Here is a 17,915-nt window from a genome sequence, read left to right on the forward strand (position 1 = left end):
GTCCTTGTTGTGACTGTTAACGGGCCTTTAGATATAACCATAAACAAAAATGAAAATAAATTCGGACCATTTAGATCATAAAACAATGTTGCATGAATAAAATGTCATTAATAATAGCAATAGTAATAAAATCTAATATCATCAATAATCATAGACATAACAAACAATTGTAAGGTAGATAAAGATATCTGTTTCAGGATGCAGTTGTATATTTAGTAGCTCTTGAATTTAGAATTTGTTACATCAATGGTGCACAAGAAATGCATTTTGCATTTAACATGTATGTTAGATTATTTTGTAATATAAATATGCACTAAATAGGCAAATATTCACCATTTGTATTATTAACTTTAAAAGCCTTTATAATTATAATAATTTTGAGGGCCCTGCTCAACCATTATCCTTATTTATTGAAGAGACAAGTGGTTTGAATTAAAAAATAAATAAATAGAAAGGCATGTTTTGGTAGATTAAGTTTACATGACTATAAATAGAAACTGGGGGCCCTGTACTGACCAGCTCACATGTACTGTATGTGACAAGGGTCCCGTTGTTCAGCTTCTTTTGTCCCTGGCCTCACGACCTGATGCTCTTTTGGAGGCCCTGACAGTCTGATGCCTCTTTCCCATTCCATAATTTAGTCCTACCATAAAGCATTTGAAATCTTTGAAAAAGAGAATAGGGCTTGTTCATGAAAAAAGAATGAGTGAGTGTGTGAGCATTCTGTTATTATCCTTATCTCCCTCTGCTTCTCAGTCTGCTTAAGGGTGGGACGTCTATCTGAAACGCAGGACTGACCAGCACACAAAGCACTAGATAAAGAGAAAAGAGCAAGAGCAAGTGCAGCATGACATGCCTGACAGTTGCTGCAGGTCAGGCAGTGTGAGTGATCAGAGTAATCCTGGTAAACAGGGGCCAGAGTCTGCTGCAGAACACTCTCTTAGCACAGGTTGAGAGATCTTCAGATTTATTTACTATACAAATTCCAAAATACAAAAAGTGATCCAACAAGCAGCAATAATTAGCTCTCTACCATTTAATTTATATTATGTAAGACATTTTTTAAAAAATATATCAGTTTCAAACAAAAAACAGTTGTAGCCTACATTTAGAATCTTGCAGTAGGCTACACCAGAAGTTTAATATATATATATATATTAAATAAACATATTCACTTATTTCCATTTGACATGCATAGGCTCATTTTAACGTGTTTTTCGCTCTTTACTAATGACCTGTCGACGCCATTTTGATTATTGACTATTTAAAAAATTATAAGTGAACAAACACTGGGAAAAGTAAGAAAACAGACGTGGCCAGTACGGGGATCGAACCCGCGACCTTGGCGTTATTAGCACCACGCTCTAACCAACTGAGCTAACCGGCCTCGTTCACAAATTGCGAATAATACTTTTTTCTTCATAGTGACATTGACCAGGAGGGTATACATTCGGTTCACTTAGATTCACAATACAATCAACAACAACTTTAGCAGATTATTTAAAATACCTCAATTCGTGTCGCTTCTAGAAGGTCTGATGCTATCAGGTCTGTTATGATATAGGACTAGGCTCATATACTAATGTACAGCCTTACCCTACTGGACGCATCAGGAACAACAAGGGCCTAACTGTATATCTAACGTTACCGGCTCCATGTCTGCAGCCTTCCCCTACTCCTTAGTTTTGTTTTGTCGTGGCCACGACTTATAAACTCGTGGGAACGTGAGAATTAGTCCTGTCCACGAGATCATTTTTTTTATGTAACGACATCCTTATTACGTGACCACGAGATCCTATGTTGATAGAACGACATTTTGTGGCCACGACTTCATATGTTGAGGGAACGAAATCTATTTCTCCTGGCCAGGAGGAGTTAAATGCGTAAACAACCTGCGCGACCAATAGCAACTATGATTTTTTTAGAAATGATTCCCACGTATTGTAGGCCTATGTCCTTTATGGCTAAGACCTGTATGATTTTACCGACCTCGTGGCGCAACGGTAGCGCGTCTGACTCCAGATCAGAAGGTTGCGTGTTCAAATCACGTCGGGGTCAGAGTAATTCTTTTTAATCTACGAAAAAGAAAGGAATGGAACAAAACAAGTGGCTCATACCAAGTAAACATAAGATCTGCAATACAAATTATTTAATTCCAAGTACAAGATGGACGTTGCATGTTTTTTTCACCACAAAGAGGTGCTGTAAGTACATGTAAACTAGCGAGGGTGTTGACGACTCTAAAATGAACGCTGAAGGATCGTCAGATTGTTATTAAATCTCGTTGCCAGAGAAAGAGTCCACATTTCAATACTAGGAAAGTGGAAAAAGAAGGGCTCGTCCGGGATTTGAACCCGGGACCTCTCGCACCCTAAGCGAGAATCATACCCCTAGACCAACGAGCCGTTATGCATACGAGTTCAAATAACCAATAAACTCCTTCACACTTTTGTAAAGTTTCTACAGCTGATTTTATTTGGTGGTCCGCCAAGGTAAACAAAACTATGCTTTCCTTTTTTAACATTCAATGTTTTTTTCCTATTTCACAGACTCAAAATATGTCACGACGGTGAAAAACATTGTACACAAACTAAATTTAAATATTGTGGTATGTTAGCTTTTTTCAATGTAACGTTAGGCTAAACATTGTCTGATATCGGTAACACTTTACAATGTAAAGGTCCCATTAGTTAAGTTAGACTAGATAATGCATTAGGCTAACATGAACTTAACTTTACTAACAATGAGCAATCGGCTACATTTGTTACCGAATAATTAACTCTTGTTAATGTTAGCTAATAAAACAAAAAACTATTCACTGTTAGTTCAACTCAGCTCAGGTCAATTTAACAGATTAAATTTTTGATTTTGATATTGCAAATGTTGAAATTAACATGAACTAAGATTAATACGCTTTAGAAGCATTTGTCATTGTTGGTTAATGTTAACTAATGTTAACAAATGGAACCTTATTATTAAGTGTTACCATAGTATCTAATAGATGCAATTTAAAAAGTATCCAATTATAATAACTATTATTTTAAAGTCTAAACTAGCGTTATTTGTTGAAAGCCTCTGCTGTGTTAAGGTACATTTGAACATGTTCTTTTAATTTTTAGAGCTGTTTCTTTTCCTCCTCAAAATAAAATAAAGAGAATAGGCAACAACATGCTAAATAACCAATTATTTTGCATAACTCATTTCATAATTTAAAAAGCTTAAGTGAAAAAAAACACTCTTGGAGGAGGATTTAACATGGCCTTTTAATCTGTTCAGTGACTAATCACAAGGTGACACAAATTCATCAGTTTATGTATAAAAGTTCAGTTAACACACACACACACACACACACACACACACACACACACACACACACACACACACACACACACACACACACACACACAAACACACACACACTTTATCTTAAACATTATCATTTTACAGAAGTCAGTGTAATGTAATGGCATACAACTGGAAATTGGTATACATTAGATTAGAAAGAGTATGAACTTAAAAAAGGGTTGCATGAGTTGCACATGAATGGTGAACTATATCGTAAAATGTCACTAAAATCAAAATTTTTTACTTCTTTTGAAAAAACAAACAACCCTATAATCTTTCAGTTAAAACCTAATTACAAGAGGATATCTACATTGATAATATGGTCACAAAATAAATGCACCCATAATCTCTCTTGATTGCAAGTGCCCTTTTGTTCAGACTAACTATAAAGAACCTTTTGTGCAATGAAAAGGTTCCATGCATGGTACTTCATGGACCCATCAATGCCAATAATGAACCTTTATTTTTAAGATTAGGGGAAATAAATCCCAAAACATGTCTCAGAGTAACAGTAAAGAACAGCTGCAAACAACCATTTAATGAGGGACCTGCCACCAATGAGTACAGATGGAGGAGAGGGAAGAACAAGGAGAGCAAAGAGAAGAGATGAGACTGAGGAAGGGAGAAAATGAAAACATAAATGTCCCTTCCTAAGAGGCAGTGAACTTCCTGAGCGTGATCACAAGGAGAGCGAGAAGAACAGAGGCTCCTAGGAACACTGCGATGACGATAGCTGTGATGGCACCTGGCCCCAGCACAGCTGAGAACAGAAATAATACAACTGTCAATCACACACCATAACATAATGACACTAAGTTCTCTTTAACAAAGACTTATACCATACTCAATAGCTGGAGAAGGATTAATTACCAAGCCATTTCTGAGATAGTAAATATAAAATATGCTCTATTTCAGTAAGTGTGATTAAGTATACAGTATGTGAACATGGGTGGAATGTCTTTACCGTCCTCTTTCACGGTTATTGATTGTGTACTCTCATGGTCAAAGGAGAAGGTGTTTTCCGTCAGGTCCTGGTAAGGGACTTTTGTTGTCACATCGATGGCTCCAGCACCGGATAGTGTGTCCTGGTTGTCATTCTGCAGTGTAGGGGAGAAATCAGCCACTGTTTCTGATAGAAGGAAAAAACGAAGGTGAATCAACAATATATGCAGTTTGAGAATGTTTTTTTAAGCTATTTTCACAAAATCGTTCCAAAACTGAATGGCAAATAACATGAAAAGAACATACTATGATTTATTTCAATAGTTAATGTAGCCTACATGTGAGAATAGTAAACAATTAAATAAATAAAAGGCAACTAGGATGATATAAATAACAATGATATCTACAAGTAAGAATACCAAATATATATATAAAAAATAACCTTAGATGATATATTTAAATTAGTAAAATTATCTACAAGCATGAATAGATACTAGATAGATATTATATATGAAGATGGATGGATGGATGTATAGATAGATATTAAGTATAGATATTAAGTATAGGTATTAAGATGGATAGATGGATAGATAGATAGATAGATAGATAGATAGATAGATAGATAGATAGATAGATAGATAGATAGATAGATAGATAGATAGATAGATAGATAGATGGATAGATAGATGGATGTGAGTCACATTATGTATGACTCAATGGGCATCTTTATGGAGGATTAGCACTCGCTTCTCACTATGGTATCTTGTCCTGCGCATTCCTCCACTCTTCTTCTCCTCACATCTCTCACTCACATTCCACATCTCCCACAGGCTTGGAACAGCCATGCAACTTTTCTCACTTACACCATACTCACGGAGCACAAAGCCCATTTCCTGTGTTACTGCTTGCCCAGCGTTCCCAAAGGGCAAGTTTCTGACCCCAAAATGAAGGGACAAAGACAGACAGAGAGAACATGGACAAATAGTGGAATATCAAGCCTGATCTTGCTTGAACAACCCAATGGCATGGGTTGAACCTAACCCAACACGCAGACACATATTGTGCTCATTTGTGCATTAAAAACATAATTCGAAAATAGAGATATTTACATGCAGTGGCAACTTATACCATCTTTCCATGCAATTAAACATGCTAAAATGCTCTTATTCCAGACTAAATCTTGAAATAAAAGGTTCATATTTGGAGTCAGCGAATTGGGGATGGCCAACGTACAACTATTTTTGATAACTAAAATAAATAGCTAGTAAGTAGCTAGTAGTAATAGTAAGACTACTAAATAAATAAAAGAACCCGATGATACATTTAATGAACTAAATCAAAGCTTCAAGTAGAATACAAAACAAATAAAAAATAAACAAAACAAAAAAGAACCTAGGATGATATATTTAAATAAATAAATAGCTAAAGTAAGAATACTAAACATATCAAAATAAATAACTAAATAAAAAGAACCTCGGATGATATTTTTGAATAAATAGCTACAAGTAAGAAAACAAAAAAAAGAACCTTTAAATAACTACTTTTAATAAGAATACTAAAAGTAATAATATCAATATATTTAAATAACTAAACAATGGCACAGGCCAAAACTAACTCAACAAGACACACATTGATTGCTCATTTTTGCATCGAAAACCCTATTAGATTTCCAAAATAGACGTATTTACATGTAGCGGCCACTTATACCACCTTTCCATGCCATTAAACATGCTAAAATGCTCATATTCCACCCAAAATCTTAAAATAAAAGGTTAATATTTGGTGTCAGCGAGTTTGGGATGGTCAGCGTATGAGTATTTTTAATAATAGTGTGTTTGCTCAGCGAGACACACACTTTCAGGACTTGAAGCCGGCTGTAGGTATGGCCAGCGATACATCAATGAGCCCTTCACTCGAGGGTACAAACAGGCACTTGTGTGGTCAGAGAGGCAGAGGAACCAACGGCCCAAACACAGCCAGTACTGCAAGTTAAACAAGATTGTTTATGAAGCCAGTCTGTGGAAAAGCACGCACCACGGCGTCAGCATGCACAACGTGTTGATTTGAAAAAGTACACTTTTTTTGTGTGTTTGTCACTTCATGGCCTGCTTAAATATTCATTAAGTACTGCTTAAACATTTGGCAATATGACAAGGGCAAGGACGTTGTCTCATTTTTTGTATTTTAACACACAACAGTGAGATGACAACACACAGACAGATGGGTGCGAATGACACAATGGTCCGCTGCAGTGTGTGTGCCAGGGTGTTGCCTGTGCCCATGTCCTCATCTCACCTTACACCTGGGTAGTAATGTTCATTGTCTAACCCAGCTAACAAAAATGTGTTCTAAGGACGTTTTGCTAACGTTCCCATTCATTTCTCGGAACATTCAAAACGTACTTTTTTTTTCCCGCCAGCATTTTCTTTTAAAAACTTGCTTGTTTTTAAAAAATAGTTTTCTTGTTTAGTCTATATGATTGTCGCGAAAAATTTCCATTGTATCATTCTACAAACATTATAGGAATGTTTGAATGTTCTCTGAACGTTCTGAAACTGGTAACATCTAAAAAAATGTTAGATGAACGTTGAACTAAAACGTTTCAGAAAAAAAACACTTCAACGATGTATATAGGCTAAATGTTTTTATGCTAACGTTTTGAGAACATTAGATAACTTAGATCAATATTGTTCAAGATTAGATGAACAAACATTCAATTAAGGTTACTGGAGGACATTTGATCATAACTTGTCAGAACGTTAGCTAAAGTTCTGAGAATGTTCACTGTTAGCTGGGTATTTAATATGACACTATTGTTTTCTGTAGAGCTGCTTTACAGCTGAATCAAATTTGTTTCATAATGGCTAAATTTAGCAGCATTGGCACTGTTATTGAATCAACATCAGCTGAATTGAATCAATTTTGGATGACTTGAATAATGACAGTATTCTTCTCAGTCTTATAGCTAAATTGAACTAGTTTCTTAATTGACTACACCGTTATTGAACTGAAATGAATCAATACTGAACTGAGTTGAACTGAATAATGATCTTTTTAGAACTGCATTACAGATCTCAAATTTGAAGTTAGCATTATTAATTCTGTTATTTTCCTGTTTATTACTGTGAAGCTGTTTTGAAACAATCTGTAATTTATAAAGCGTTATATGAAGGTCACATGACTTGACGAGGACTAGTCAAAAAGGTTCAGTATTACAGAATTTGTCGTCTTCATGAATATTTTTTCCCAACAAAATGTAAATTAAAGCAAAAAAAGGGCAAATAACTTGAAAGTAATACAAATGAACAGCCATAGTTATGGTTGAGATGAAGCATAATGCCTTCAAAATCGTTCCCTTATACACCTACATTCAGAGTCCAATATTGACAGCACAGCTATTAATATATTCAATTAATTAAAAAATAATTATCATATGATTATGTAAATCATTATTTAAAAAAAATTTAATAATGTATATATATATATATATATATATATATATAAAGTTATTCCACCACAAATTCTGTTATGTACTGGAAATGTATCCAAACAGACAGTGACATCATGATCATCCAGACTTTTGGAATCATTTTTGCTCCCATGACATCAACGCAAATAAGTTCACATTAGAAAATGTGAAGAAGAAAAAAAAAACAGTATTAAATCATGTATTCTGGGTGGAAATTCTGAGTGTCTTCAGATTTTCTCACACTTCTCACAGGTTTGTGATTTTATTATATATCATTTGGAAGGTCCTATTTTAGAGATGATGGTCGAAAAAAGCAACCTTTTAGAATGCAATTCTAATTAATTTTTTTGTACAAATGAACTTTGTGCTCAGATGTATAAATGCCTCGTTTTCCTCAAGAGTCCAACAAACGAACACTTTGTCTTTGTACGCACTGAACCGAAGACTAAATTCAGGTTCAACACCTGGATGTGAAAAAGAGAAGGTCTGAGTCATTGAAGACAGTGTGACGTTTCAGTCTGCAAGAGTCTCGCACACTTACACCACTGTAAAGACTTGATCCTGAGATTGGTTTAGTGAAACATTTCAATTTCAGTTATTTTGGTTTGCTTTACAATAACACTCATTTTTTACAATAATGACTTTTGTTTTTCATTTTATTGCCCATGGAAATAACTGCAAGTTAGGCAAATGTTCATTAAAATAAAGTTTCTGCTATTCAGCTTTGAAGGTCTCACTTTCATACTGGAAAGGGCCCTTGCAAACCAAGAGGGTCAACATTGCGAAAATGACACGTGTGCACAATTAAGAGATTTCAGAGATGAAGTCATTCTGAACCTTCATCAAGATGGGCTCAGAAAGACACTGATCTACACTTCCAAGTGTACAAAATTCAACACGCATATCACCCAAACAAATAGAATTACCCACTTATTAAAAACCCTATTAACCTTTCCTCCTAAGTCAACACATTTACGAGAATACCATAATTGTATAGATGGGAAGATGGTGATGTTACCTGTCTGCACAAAAGCCATGCAGAATGCCAGAGCGGTGATGAAGGCGAGTCGAGATAAACCGCTGGAACTGCTGCTGCCGAAGCCCATGGTTCCTGATCGGACACTTCTAGACTGGCGCGTTAATGAAAGAACACAGAGAGCAAGTGAGAGACCGAGTGAGACATGTAGGGGTAAGCTGGGTTTAGGTGGGAGGACTCTGTATGGACAGTGCAGACTTTTGTCAACTCTTCTGGTAACTGCCCACCTTCTTCAAAGCCAGTCTTTCCACTCCTCCAGCACGATGATGACGGCCCTCATGTCCCACGCTACTTTTCTGTGGGGTTTAGGATCATAGAGATGGATCTCGCAGAAGGTAGAAGTGTTAACAATTCGTAAAACAATTGTATTACATCAAACTGTGTGAGGCATCATCAAATCTGAAGTTTGATCATGATTCACTTCATATGGAGAAATACTGACAAAAAAGGTGACACTTTAGTTTAGGGTCCAATTCTCACTGAACTAGTTTATAAGCATGCATATTAGGATATTGGCTGTTTATTAGTACTTTTAAAGCACATATTAATGCCTTATTATGCATGACCATATTCTACATCCCTTAATCCTATTCAATACCTAAACTTAAGAACTACCTTACTAACTATTAATGAGCAGTAATTAGGAGTTTGAGGACAAAGTCATAGATAATAATAATGAGAATTGGACCCCAAAGTGCACTGTTAAAAATTTGCTGCTTTAATTTTGAAACTTGTATAACTTATTAAAAACAAAAGTAAAAAATGGCTTATTTTAATGAGTTAAAACAATGTAAAACTTATTGATTTGTCATAACTTATTGATAATTTTTTACAGTGTGAACTAAAGAAATACTATAAGTTTTACAGACTCAAGAACTGTATTTTGAATATGCAACCTGTACTATAGTTATTATAATCAGTTATTGCAAAGTGCATAATTTGATGCTGATGCTGAAAAACAATATATTAACAACGGGACCCAGAATATCATAAAAAATTCTTAACTATTTTACATTTTGGTGAATTGGTGGCTAATTCGTATGGATTTGTACAATCTCATTCATACATTTTCATGCGATCTGGTTACTTCCCAGTGACGGTTATAGGAGTACACCTACATGGTTACATTTGGATGCACTTTTTTTACAGTACATGTAGGCCTTACTTGCAGTGTATTTACCTAAGAAAATACTGGGTAATACAAGGTCACTGTAAAAAAAAAAAATGTTTTGCCTTAATTTAAGTACAATCAACTTGGCTGTTTAAGTCATTTCAACTTAAAACGTTAAATCTGGTTTAGCATAAAAAAAGTTGGATTTTTTTTTTTCATATATTTTTTTCAATGTAACTACAGGGGTTGAGTTTAGGTTCATGGTTAGAACCTATACTTATTACCCAGTTATTGTAATTACTGTGATAATACATAGTATGAGGACAAATTGATACAAAATCGCCACCTCATATAATAGTTAATTTTCTTGTGAGATCAGGTTGGCTATGACATGAAATACCTTTGATTCATCTTGTGAATTTGCTTAATAAAATGTTTTCATTACAAATGGTGTCTTTAATATTATTTTGTAGTAGCTGTTGCTATATATTAATTTAAATTTAGCAATTTATAAATTCAGTCAAGGCTGAAGGGCTTGCATAGGCCTCCTAAGTTTTTGCTTTTTTTAAATCTGAGATGATTTTCCTGCTGTGAGGCTTTTTTTCACCCTGCCATCAAACTCTTTTACTGATGTTATGGAGACATGAACTGAGTATATAGTACATATCAATATTTTTCTTAGATCCAGAATTCCCTTCCATAAACACCAGACAGGAACAAACTGCTAAATCACTGAACAGTTTCTGAAGGGTTTTCTTTGGCCTCGATGAGGCCATTTTCTGCACACAACACTGGAATAACTCATTGAATTTGCCTGCTTTATGCATCTCAGGAAACTAATTTAAGGAATATTTCACGTTAAATATAAGTTAGGTTTTGTAACCAGAACCTACAGTGTGTCAATTAATAATAAAGTAATAATTTATAACAATTAAGCTCAACTGTGAGTCTGATCTCAGAGTTTGTAAAAACAAACAAAATCACATTCACAGTACAAAACTGTCCTTTCGATGGTGGGACTACCGTTTATAAGCTACAAATATGAACTCTTGAAAGGAGAGCATGGTTACAGATTCAACTTTCATATGACACTAATCATATTAACAATATATTTTGTGACTTGTATAGGTATACCTTTTTTATGTATTTAAACATTTATTCTGGTTTTTAAACAATGAAGCTCTAAAAAAACATTTCCTGTGATTATTTAGGAAACAATTCCAGGATTACGCTTAATCTCGGCTTGAGACTCAGCCAATATGCATTGGAAAAAGAAACTAAAGTGAAAGTGTCAATTTTAGGAAGCAGTTGTTTTTTTACAATTACAAATTAAACTTGATAAAAATCCAACCGGGGAACTATGATTTTATTTTATAAAATATTTTTTTTTTCATTCATAACTACTGTATAAATTTTTAAAAGAAAATAAATAATTTGACTTCACAAAGAGGTACTGATAGCCAATGAAATACTAGAGAGCCGAGCAGAAATGTACAGCAAACTCTACGCATATGTACTTCAAATATACTAGGCCTGGAAATCACAACTTTAAAATTCCCTGAAATGTCCAGGTTTTCCATAAATGGGGGATCTGTATCATGCAAATTTGTAAATAGCAACTTGTGTAAACATTTGCAAGTCGACTTTGCACAACCCTGCTTTGTGCATTAGGAGGAAAAATGTGCCGATCAGCCGACACAAGAGACTGTTTTGATTTATTTGTCGTACTGTAATAAAAAAAAAAAGTAGGACTCCACTGGTTCATCATTACCATATATTATAATACAGATGCAGAATTGAAAGTTTATTCTTTAAACAGCCTAATATTTTACAAAGAAATGGATAAGTGTCTGGAACTTTCAAACATGTCCTTAAAACAGGACACTGTTGATGACATTTCCTCGAGTCCTACATTGTTTTCGACATCCGTCAACATGGGGGCGGCAAAGCGGAAGAGGAGAGAAGGGAAGAAAATGGAAAAAACTAAAAGAACGAGGGAAGGAACAAATAAATTAAAAAGGAAATTGTAATGGGGATAATACATAATTTTTTCCTCTGCAATCCTTCTATTCACGCTTAAAGAAACAGTCGGGAGATGAGCATGATTGTGAACAGACGCTCCATCTCAGTGGAAGGAACCGGTGAAATCATTGACTCCTTTCCTGCAGAAGCAAGCCTCTCTCTTCCTGCACTCGGGGTTTTGTGTTTTTGGCTCCTTTCGTGGCTGTGGGGCAGCGCTGTTATTGCAACTGTGGTTTCCTCTGGATTAGGGAGGAAGAAAAACTTGCCGCCCCGAATCTACTCCAAATCAGAGAATTGACGATACAAAAAGGAAAAAAACAAACAGAAAACAGTTTGAGGGGAACATATGGGCAGCTGTTCAGAAGGGAAACGGTCGGTAGGGGGAGCCTGTTGATCAGCAAGCCTCAAAAGTCTTCCACGGTCTCAATCTCACCCATGTTGAGTCTCTCAGACGAGGCATTAACAGAAAAACCTGCAGAGACATTATATTCATTACAAAAATAATATTTTGCATAAAGAAAATATTTTGAATTTAGTTTCATTTTACAATTAATAACTATAATTAGAGAGGATTCATTTTATGATAATTCTTCCTCTAAATTATGTTAACACTGTTTTTTAACCCTCTATTCTCACACACACCCATTTATATATACACATACACTTATACCATGTTTTGTTTGAATACTCCATTCAGATTGGCTGGAAGGTGTGCATTAAAACCATTTGATATACAGGTAATTCCAGTCAGATTAAGAACCATTCTTTATTAAGGCGAGACACTACAGGTGAATAGGGTATTTTTTTTAACTAGCAGATACAGTGGTGTGAATAAGTTAGGACACCCATGCTAAAGTTGCCTAAAAAGAGGAATAAAAAAATCATCTTTTGGAAATCGATCTCAATGCCTTAATTAGAAAAATGAGGAAAAATCCAACCTTTAAGGACACCAATTTTTCTTTGTGTATGAATAATGTATCATACATAAATAAATGTTCTTCCTTAAAATGCAGGGTTCATAAGTCAGGACACCCCTATGTTAAAATCCCATAGAGTCAGGCAGATTTTTATTTTTAAAGGCCTGTTATTTCATGGATCCAGGATAATATGCATCCTGCTAAAGTTCCCTTGGCCTTTGGAATTAAAATATCCCCACATCATCACACACCCTTCACCATACCTAGAGATTGGCATGGGGTACTTTCCATAAGATCATCTTTCAATGCAAATCAAACCAGCTATTAGGTTAACTGAAATAAAACCATGTCAATCTCTAGGTATGGGGAAGAGAATGTGATGATGTGGGGATATTTTAATTCCAAAGGCCAAGAGAACTTTATCAGGATGCATATTATCCTGGATCCATGAAATAACAGGCCTTTAAAAATAAAAATCTGCCTGACTCTATGGGATTTTAACATAGGGGTGTCCTGACTTATGAACCCTGCATTTTAAGGAAGAACATTTATTTATGTATGATACATTATTCATTCACAAAGAAAATTGGTGTCCTTAAAGGTTGGATTTTTCCTCATTTTTCTAATTAAGGCATAAAGATCAATTTCCAAAAGATGATTTTTTATTCCTCTTTTTAGGCAACTTTAGCATGGGTGTCCTAACTTATTCACACCACTGTATCACCATGAAACTTTGCCAGTTGATTACCTACATTAAGATTAGAAAAAAATATATTACAAGTTTTCTCTAATTTAATGTTTAAATATGCAAATGAGACATTAGCTAATTAAATATGCGCCAATCTACATATATTTAAAAAAACAAATCTGAGTATTGGATAAAGCCAGGTTCAAAATTATTTTTCATTGTGTTCACATATTAGATGGGAAAAAAATTACAGAGGGATTTATGGATATCTACTTTTGTTATCCTGTAAAACAGAATATACTGCCAATATCCTTAAAAAAATGATTTGACATGATTTTTGGAATAAAATGTTATATAAATCAGGCTAGGAATTATATATTTACAAATCCCTCTGTAAATGTCTTCATAATATAACTAGGTACAAGACTGGAAAGTTTGGTGTATATAGATGCTACTGAAGTGGAGATTTCGGACTTGGAGTGAGAGAGAAAAGTCATTTTGAGAAAACAGGCTTTAAAAGATTTAGCATCAGCCAATGAGATCGCGCATTTAGAGTAAAATCCCCCATTTTACTTTCGCGGTTGGTTGCTGATAAAAAGGAAATTACCATATTTGGATCCGGCTGTATTGTTCAGGAGAGAGAGAGCTTTCTAACGGTGTGTGTGATGACAGGGTGCAGATTGCGATCACGGAGCAGAAGGATGATTTATAACGACAACTTTTGATGAATTTATGAGAAATCTACAGACGCAAACAGACAAAGTGTAGTAAAATAAAGACTTAAATGTGTATTTCGAACTTTTTTTCACCACAAGTCTGAAAGAAGACATGTTATTGAAGATAAATATCCCAAAATCTCAAAATTGACCAGTGAAAAAAAACTATGTTTTTGCCTGCCGTGTCTCGCCTTAATGCAATTCAAATAAATGCTACAATTTCTCATTTAAATAAATTTACATTTACACACTACTTTATCTTTGTGTCTGATGTAAAGTGGGCAGAACGCTAGGGTCTAATGAGCTGTAACTGACGAAAATAACCATCATCATTTTAACTTTTGGTTAAGTATTGCGATGCAAACATCAATAACAGCTTTAACTGGTCAATTCAGGCCATGGTATAAGCGGTATAATCCAAGGTTAGCTGTGCCGAGTTCTTCTGCGGCTCAATAAAATTCTTCAATAAATTGAAGAACTTTAGTTCACAAGAATTCAAACTTTTCTGATGAGTAATTTCACAGCAGATCATATCAAGTTTTAAATTGACAACACAGTTTGTTTATGAATGACTTCGCCAACACTCACCTAGAAGGCTTGGGTCAGCCCGTACCATCTTCTGTTTCTTCTTCTTCTTGCCAGAAGTGACGGTCTCAAACCGCTGCTGCAGCTGCTGTTGTTGATGATGTTGTTGTAGGACTGACTGTGACACTTGGCTCATTCCCCACACAGAGTCCTGTGAGACAAACACAGGGAGTTTAGGAGCAAACTGACACATACACACCCGTGTTTATTTCGTTGACGAATAATGTCATCATAATTTAGTGCTCTCAGACAGTTCACGAGTACTAAATTGAGCTCTTTTGCTTCGTTTCTCACTTGAACGGACAAATACACACAAATTTATGTCAAAATGTGTTTTGGCGGGTATTCACGTAAACAGTCGGTTATGTCTTAAGTTTGGAGAATTTCGGATGTGTATTAGTGTATTGGATCTGTGCATTCGGCCTTAAATTGACCTGCTGCTGTCCGTCATGTTAATCAAACAACAAAGAGAAATTCACTCAATGATCTTGATTGAATAACTTTAATAAGAATTAATCTATATTTCATTAATACAAATGTCTGCTTGACAGAATGAAGAATGTTGTATGCAAAATGCTATAAAGAATGAATATATTATTAATTAAAAAGAATAATACGTTTTTTTCTTCGCATGTTTTTTATTTTATTTAAAGAAAAAATAAAGACGTTATGTCACAGCAGTTAAATCTGTGTCTGTATTGCATGTTCAACTGTAGATTTAATAGACTAAAATCTTATGCAACTAAAAGTAGACTAAAATTAAAACAATCAGATGACTAAACTATGGCTAAAACTAAATAGAATTTTAGTCAAAAGGCTGACTAAAACTAAATCAAAATTTGCTGTCAAAATGAACACTAACAAACACACACATGCTTGTGCAACGAACCTGCTGTTTTTGCTGCTGGACCTGCTGAGGTTTTTGCTGGTTGGCATTCTGTTTGGCACGCCGCTCCAGGAACTGCTTGGCGAAGTCCTTGGCCTGTGGAGTGTCACCCAGGTAGGCTCGCACGTAGTCGTGCACCTCGTACGGCGAGTCCACTTCCTTCAGGAACGACGCAAAGGTGGGAACTGTGGCAAGAGTGGAAGACTGATGACTTTCAGAAAACTAAATAGTCTATAAATCACACGTTTTTAAGAGTTTTTTTTTGCAATTTACTTTCTGAACACACACTGGTGGTTCTCACAGTACAATGAACTCTCACGTCAAGGTATTTTATTTTAAAATTGATGCTTTAAAGAAGACTTATTATGCTTTTTTACATTTTCAACATACTTTAGTGTGAAATGTTGCACAGTTTGAGCATGAAAAAGTTCAGCAAATTTACAAAAGCACAAATTCACTCTAAAGGAACTAATTCTCTATATCAGTGTCACAATTTCCCTCATTTAAATAATTCTTGCCAAGGGCATACGCAAGAAAGGGGCGAGGTGTGGTTGACAACACACTGATCCAGTCGACCAATCAGAGTTGCACTTTTCGGAAGGAGGGGCTTAATAGAGATACAAAACAGAGCATACAATGTAAAATATGTGAAAAGTAATGTTTTTTGGACATCCAAGCATGAAAACCTATTCTAGTAGACCCTAAAAACAAAATGAAGACTTTGCACAAGGGCATAAATAAAGACATGACCCTTTTAAAGTCAGAAGCTACATTCCGTGCGTACAGTGACAACAAAACGTTGCCAAGAAAAAGCAATGAAAAGGGAAGTGGTTTGTGGGAAGAATTATCTGTGCATCATGTGCGCATTAAACAAACGCTGATATCAAAGATAGGTGAGGGTGATAGACGGTATGTGTCAGTGACTCACCATCGAGGTTATTGGCTGTGTTGAGAGTGTGTAGAGTCTGCTCACACCACTGCATAAAGCTGTCCTGGTTCTTATTGGCTCCCTGGAACAGTTTCAGTAGCTTCTCTTCCTCCTCCACCTTTTTACTTGCTTTAGCACTGCTGCTATTACTGCCCCAAACAGATTATTTTACAATAAGTAAATTACACAAAAAGCAGTTTTGCACACTGGACCTAGTAACCATACTAAAGTCTGAGGTTTTATTGCACATTTTAGAGCAATAGAAAGACATTAATATGTGGTGGTGGTTTACCTGAGGTTAGCGTTGCCCTTGTTTTTCTGATTGTGGCTCTTGCGTGTGGGCTGAGGGGGGGCGGCCTCCTTTACTTCATCCCAAAAGCCAATGTTAGAGTTCTGAGCATCACCCCAGACACTGCTGCTGTCCATCAACCAGTTTGAGCCGACATTATTGACAGAACCCCACACTGATGTATTGAGGGCCTAGAAGGAGAAAGAGAGGCCATGCAATCTATTTTAGACTAATGCAGAATCAAAAGCAAGACTTTAAGATCTGCACAAAAAAGTAACACTATGTCCATAGAGAACAAACTCGTAAAATATCAAAATAAATCATGCATCTCAGATTTTTACTTAAACAGGTACACATTCAAGGACAGAACAGGGAAAAAGCAAGTTTAAATCCTGTTTTAGTCAATATATGCATATGTATAAAGACTGGTTTATGAATCAATACATATGCAGTGTTTCCCCTACAATGTATTCAGCAGCAGCGCAGCGCCACCGCTGGATTTTCAGCGCCGCTGCAAAATCTTTCCATGATCAGTAATATCACGACATTCACTTCATTCACTTACACACCTAAAAACACTGAGACATGGCGACCGGCGGCACTGCATGCGGTGGCTCTGAATCGACTTGTTAACGAGGAGGAAAGAGCCACATATGGAAATATTTTCGATAAGGCTAATGTCACGTTGAGCATAAGAGCATAAGATAGATTAGCATAACTTCTTGCAAAAACAAAAAATACCCCCACAATATCATTCAATTACCAAAGAGACTTAGAGATCTTCTATGAAAAGCCCAGAAAAATTAAGTGCTCACAGATTGGGTGTGGCCTTTCCCATCAAGATAAAATTTTCAATAAATTGTAAATAATCTTTTTCTGGGTTGTGCCGTTTGATTTTTCCCCTAAACAATTTCTACCAAGCTGAAAATGAACACAAAAGAAAAACATTAATAATCCTGTCTAAAATTATAAAATTAAGGT

General features: G+C 35.5%; 2 protein-coding genes and 3 non-coding genes across 8 annotated transcripts in view; 1 reads left to right on the forward strand and 4 right to left on the reverse strand.

Moving 5' to 3' along the window:
- Positions 1–1,313: 1,313 nt before the first annotated feature.
- Positions 1,314–1,387, reverse strand: trnai-aau (transfer RNA isoleucine (anticodon AAU)). Its single transcript has one exon. It is a non-coding gene; the product is annotated as a tRNA-Ile (tRNA).
- A 599-nt stretch (positions 1,388–1,986) lies between these two features.
- trnaw-cca (transfer RNA tryptophan (anticodon CCA)) lies at positions 1,987–2,058 on the forward strand. The gene has a single exon. It is a non-coding gene; the product is annotated as a tRNA-Trp (tRNA).
- Positions 2,059–2,333: 275 nt separating this feature from the next.
- trnap-agg (transfer RNA proline (anticodon AGG)) lies at positions 2,334–2,405 on the reverse strand. The gene has a single exon. It is a non-coding gene; the product is annotated as a tRNA-Pro (tRNA).
- An 840-nt stretch (positions 2,406–3,245) lies between these two features.
- Positions 3,246–8,991, reverse strand: snorc (secondary ossification center associated regulator of chondrocyte maturation). The gene is made up of 3 exons (XM_077221822.1): positions 8,775–8,991; positions 4,310–4,474; positions 3,246–4,105 (listed from the first exon to the last, which is right to left on the reverse strand). Exons 1-3 carry the CDS (start codon positions 8,860–8,862, stop codon positions 3,996–3,998), a joined length of 363 nt encoding a protein of 120 aa, XP_077077937.1. The 5' UTR covers positions 8,863–8,991; the 3' UTR covers positions 3,246–3,995.
- A 2,672-nt stretch (positions 8,992–11,663) lies between these two features.
- Positions 11,664–17,915, reverse strand: part of gigyf2 (GRB10 interacting GYF protein 2) — a 39,597-nt gene continuing 33,345 nt past the window's right edge. For all 4 annotated transcript variants that reach the window (XM_077221809.1, XM_077221811.1, XM_077221810.1 and 1 more), the window contains exons 25-29: positions 16,938–17,125; positions 16,646–16,794; positions 15,721–15,902; positions 14,835–14,982; positions 11,664–12,397 (exon numbers count right to left, since the gene is read on the reverse strand). In XM_077221809.1, coding sequence (XP_077077924.1) covers positions 12,330–12,397; positions 14,835–14,982; positions 15,721–15,902; positions 16,646–16,794; positions 16,938–17,125 — 735 coding nt within the window. In that variant the 3' untranslated portion in view covers positions 11,664–12,329. The remainder of the gene's footprint in view (positions 12,398–14,834; positions 14,983–15,720; positions 15,903–16,645; positions 16,795–16,937; positions 17,126–17,915) is intronic.

This window comes from Siphateles boraxobius, unplaced genomic scaffold (assembly GCF_051911475.1).
Source record: "Siphateles boraxobius isolate OS27281-9 unplaced genomic scaffold, OSU_SipBor_1 86, whole genome shotgun sequence".
In the NCBI taxonomy this organism is placed as follows: domain Eukaryota; kingdom Metazoa; phylum Chordata; class Actinopteri; order Cypriniformes; family Leuciscidae; genus Siphateles; species Siphateles boraxobius.

Excerpts from the sequence above, each read along its gene's own strand:
- snorc (XM_077221822.1), bottom strand. The coding sequence starts at position 8,862 with ATGGGCTTCGGCAGCAGCAGTTCCAGCGGTTTATCTCGACTCGCCTTC. Across the intron at positions 4,475-8,774 it reads CATGGCTTTTGTGCAGACAG|AAACAGTGGCTGATTTCTCC; the intron begins GTAACATCACCA and ends TCCTTCTATCAG. Across the intron at positions 4,106-4,309 it reads AATAACCGTGAAAGAGGACG|CTGTGCTGGGGCCAGGTGCC; the intron begins GTAAAGACATTC and ends TTCTGTTCTCAG.